We start from the raw sequence: 1,853 nt of genomic DNA, 5'->3' as shown, positions 1-1,853 counted from the left end.
TTTTTTTTTTTCTACCTATGGCTGCAGAAATCCAAAAGCATCTTCCTTGCTTGAACAATTTCATCAAAAAAATCATCCAATTGTCCAATAATATTATCAGTACCAGATCTCAATACACCAAAACAGGCTTTCAAATTATCAACTCTTTCCTTTATCTCAATTTCTGATTCCCATTCCACAACATTACTACTATTACTCTGTCTTTTCTCCAATTCATCTCTTAATTCATCCAAACCTGATTTTGATCTTCTAAATTCATATAACAAAACCCCCATTGATGATGACATCATTTCATTAGCCACTCTCTGTTGCAATCTTGAAATTGAGATCATGAAATTTGATCCAAAGAACAAACACTCTGAACTTTTTCCTCCTCTTAAAAATTCAGATTGTGGCCAACAATAGACTAATCCATAAAGCAACATCATTAATAAAACTGAACTTACATTCCTCATTGCATATAAAACTCCTCTGAATCCATTGAATCCATTTAGCTTTGATTCCACTGAAACTACCTCATCAAACCTTAATGATAGTGGCTCTATTCTTGTTTCCATTAATGCTTTATTCTCTTCCTCTAATCCCACTGCTTCTCTTTTACATCCTGTTATTGCTCTTATCACCTGTTTTTTTTCCAAGAAAATCAGTACAAAAATCAAGAAAATACCCAAAAATATAATTGATTTTTTGTTTTTTACCTGTCTAGATAATTGTGTGGTGAGATGGGGATGGGTATCAAGAGAAGAAGTGACATTAAAACCAGCAGAATAGTAATTTTCCATTCCTGAAATGCCATTCTTGAGAACATGACAAACTTCCCAAAGCTTAGAACTTTCATCCATATATTCATCAAGCCATTTTTCACCAACAGGTAAATGAAGTTTTTGGACAAGAAGTGTTAACTGTGTGTGGAAAGATCTCAAAAGGGAAAGTACACTTTGAAGGAATTGAATAGACATGAAATTATTAGAGAGAAAAACTCTTTCAAGATCATCAATTCCTCTTGTTAAAAAACTGTAAAATCCATTCACAGAGTTTGAAGAATCCATCATATTCATATTCATATTCATAACAAGGATGGAAGTAGTTTTATTAAATTATACAAGATATATATATTTATATTGTTCAACAAGGGAATGAATGTCTCTTAGAAGCTCAGGTTTCTAAAAGAATTGTTGGGAGCAATGATGAGTGTTTCCTTTCGAGGGGAAATGATCATTCATAATCTGCCATTTTCAATGTTTAATGGGCACAAAGGAAGCTAAAGAAAAGATCAAGTTTTTTTTTTTTTTTTTTTAAAAAAAAAAAAAAAAAAAAACTTCCCCTTTGTATTAAAACAAACAAAGTGTGAAAGAATGAAACAGGCTAAAAAACATGAAACTGTCATGAACTTATTTAGCTCTCTTCCAATTTCTTCCTTTTTCTTCCCCACTTTTGTGCCCCTTTATCTTTTAATGCTTTAAAAAGGAACTCTTTTATGGATAGCATAAGCATAATACTATACAATAATATATTATATAGTAAAAAGGGTGAGGAGCTAGCCTTAGTGGTTTCTCTTTAATCTTGATTTAAATATATTCATTTGTCCATTTACATAAAATAATCAAACATAAAATTTCAGTAATTTATTTTTTAAGTGTGTGTTTGCATGCTCAATGATGTAAGATAGAGTTCATTGGGTAGAATGGCAGTTTGTGATTTGGGTTTTATTTATTTATTTCCCTTGGTATTCAGTAATTGTATTGGGGCTCGACTAAATTTCGCACCGTAAATTCACATATTAGGTCTAACAAAGATAATTATATTTCAAGGGTTCAAACTCAAGATGATGATTAAGGATAAAGGAGTATTTA

General features: G+C 31.0%; 1 protein-coding gene across 1 annotated transcript; it reads right to left on the bottom strand.

Annotated features, from left to right (window-relative positions):
* On the bottom strand, positions 1-1,287 carry LOC109206022. The gene is made up of 2 exons (XM_019368786.1): positions 699-1,287; positions 1-623 (listed from the first exon to the last, which is right to left on the bottom strand). The coding sequence occupies exons 1-2, from the start codon at positions 1,068-1,070 to the stop codon at positions 12-14; spliced, it is 984 nt and encodes a 327-aa protein (XP_019224331.1). The 5' UTR covers positions 1,071-1,287; the 3' UTR covers positions 1-11.
* Between the last annotated feature and the right edge of the window lie 566 nt (positions 1,288-1,853).

Source organism: Nicotiana attenuata, unplaced genomic scaffold (assembly GCF_001879085.1).
Source record: "Nicotiana attenuata strain UT unplaced genomic scaffold, NIATTr2, whole genome shotgun sequence".
Taxonomy (NCBI): Eukaryota; Viridiplantae; Streptophyta; class Magnoliopsida; order Solanales; family Solanaceae; genus Nicotiana; species Nicotiana attenuata.
Note: the sequence above shows the minus strand (reverse complement) of the source record. Positions and strands in the feature narration are given on the sequence as shown.

Bases quoted from the DNA above. Each gene is read 5' to 3' on its own strand.
- LOC109206022 (XM_019368786.1), bottom strand. From the start codon at position 1,070: ATGAATATGAATATGAATATGATGGATTCTTCAAACTCTGTGAATGGA. The intron at 624-698 runs GTAAAAAACAAA...GAAAAAAAACAG, and splicing joins CCACACAATTATCTAGACAG to GTGATAAGAGCAATAACAGG.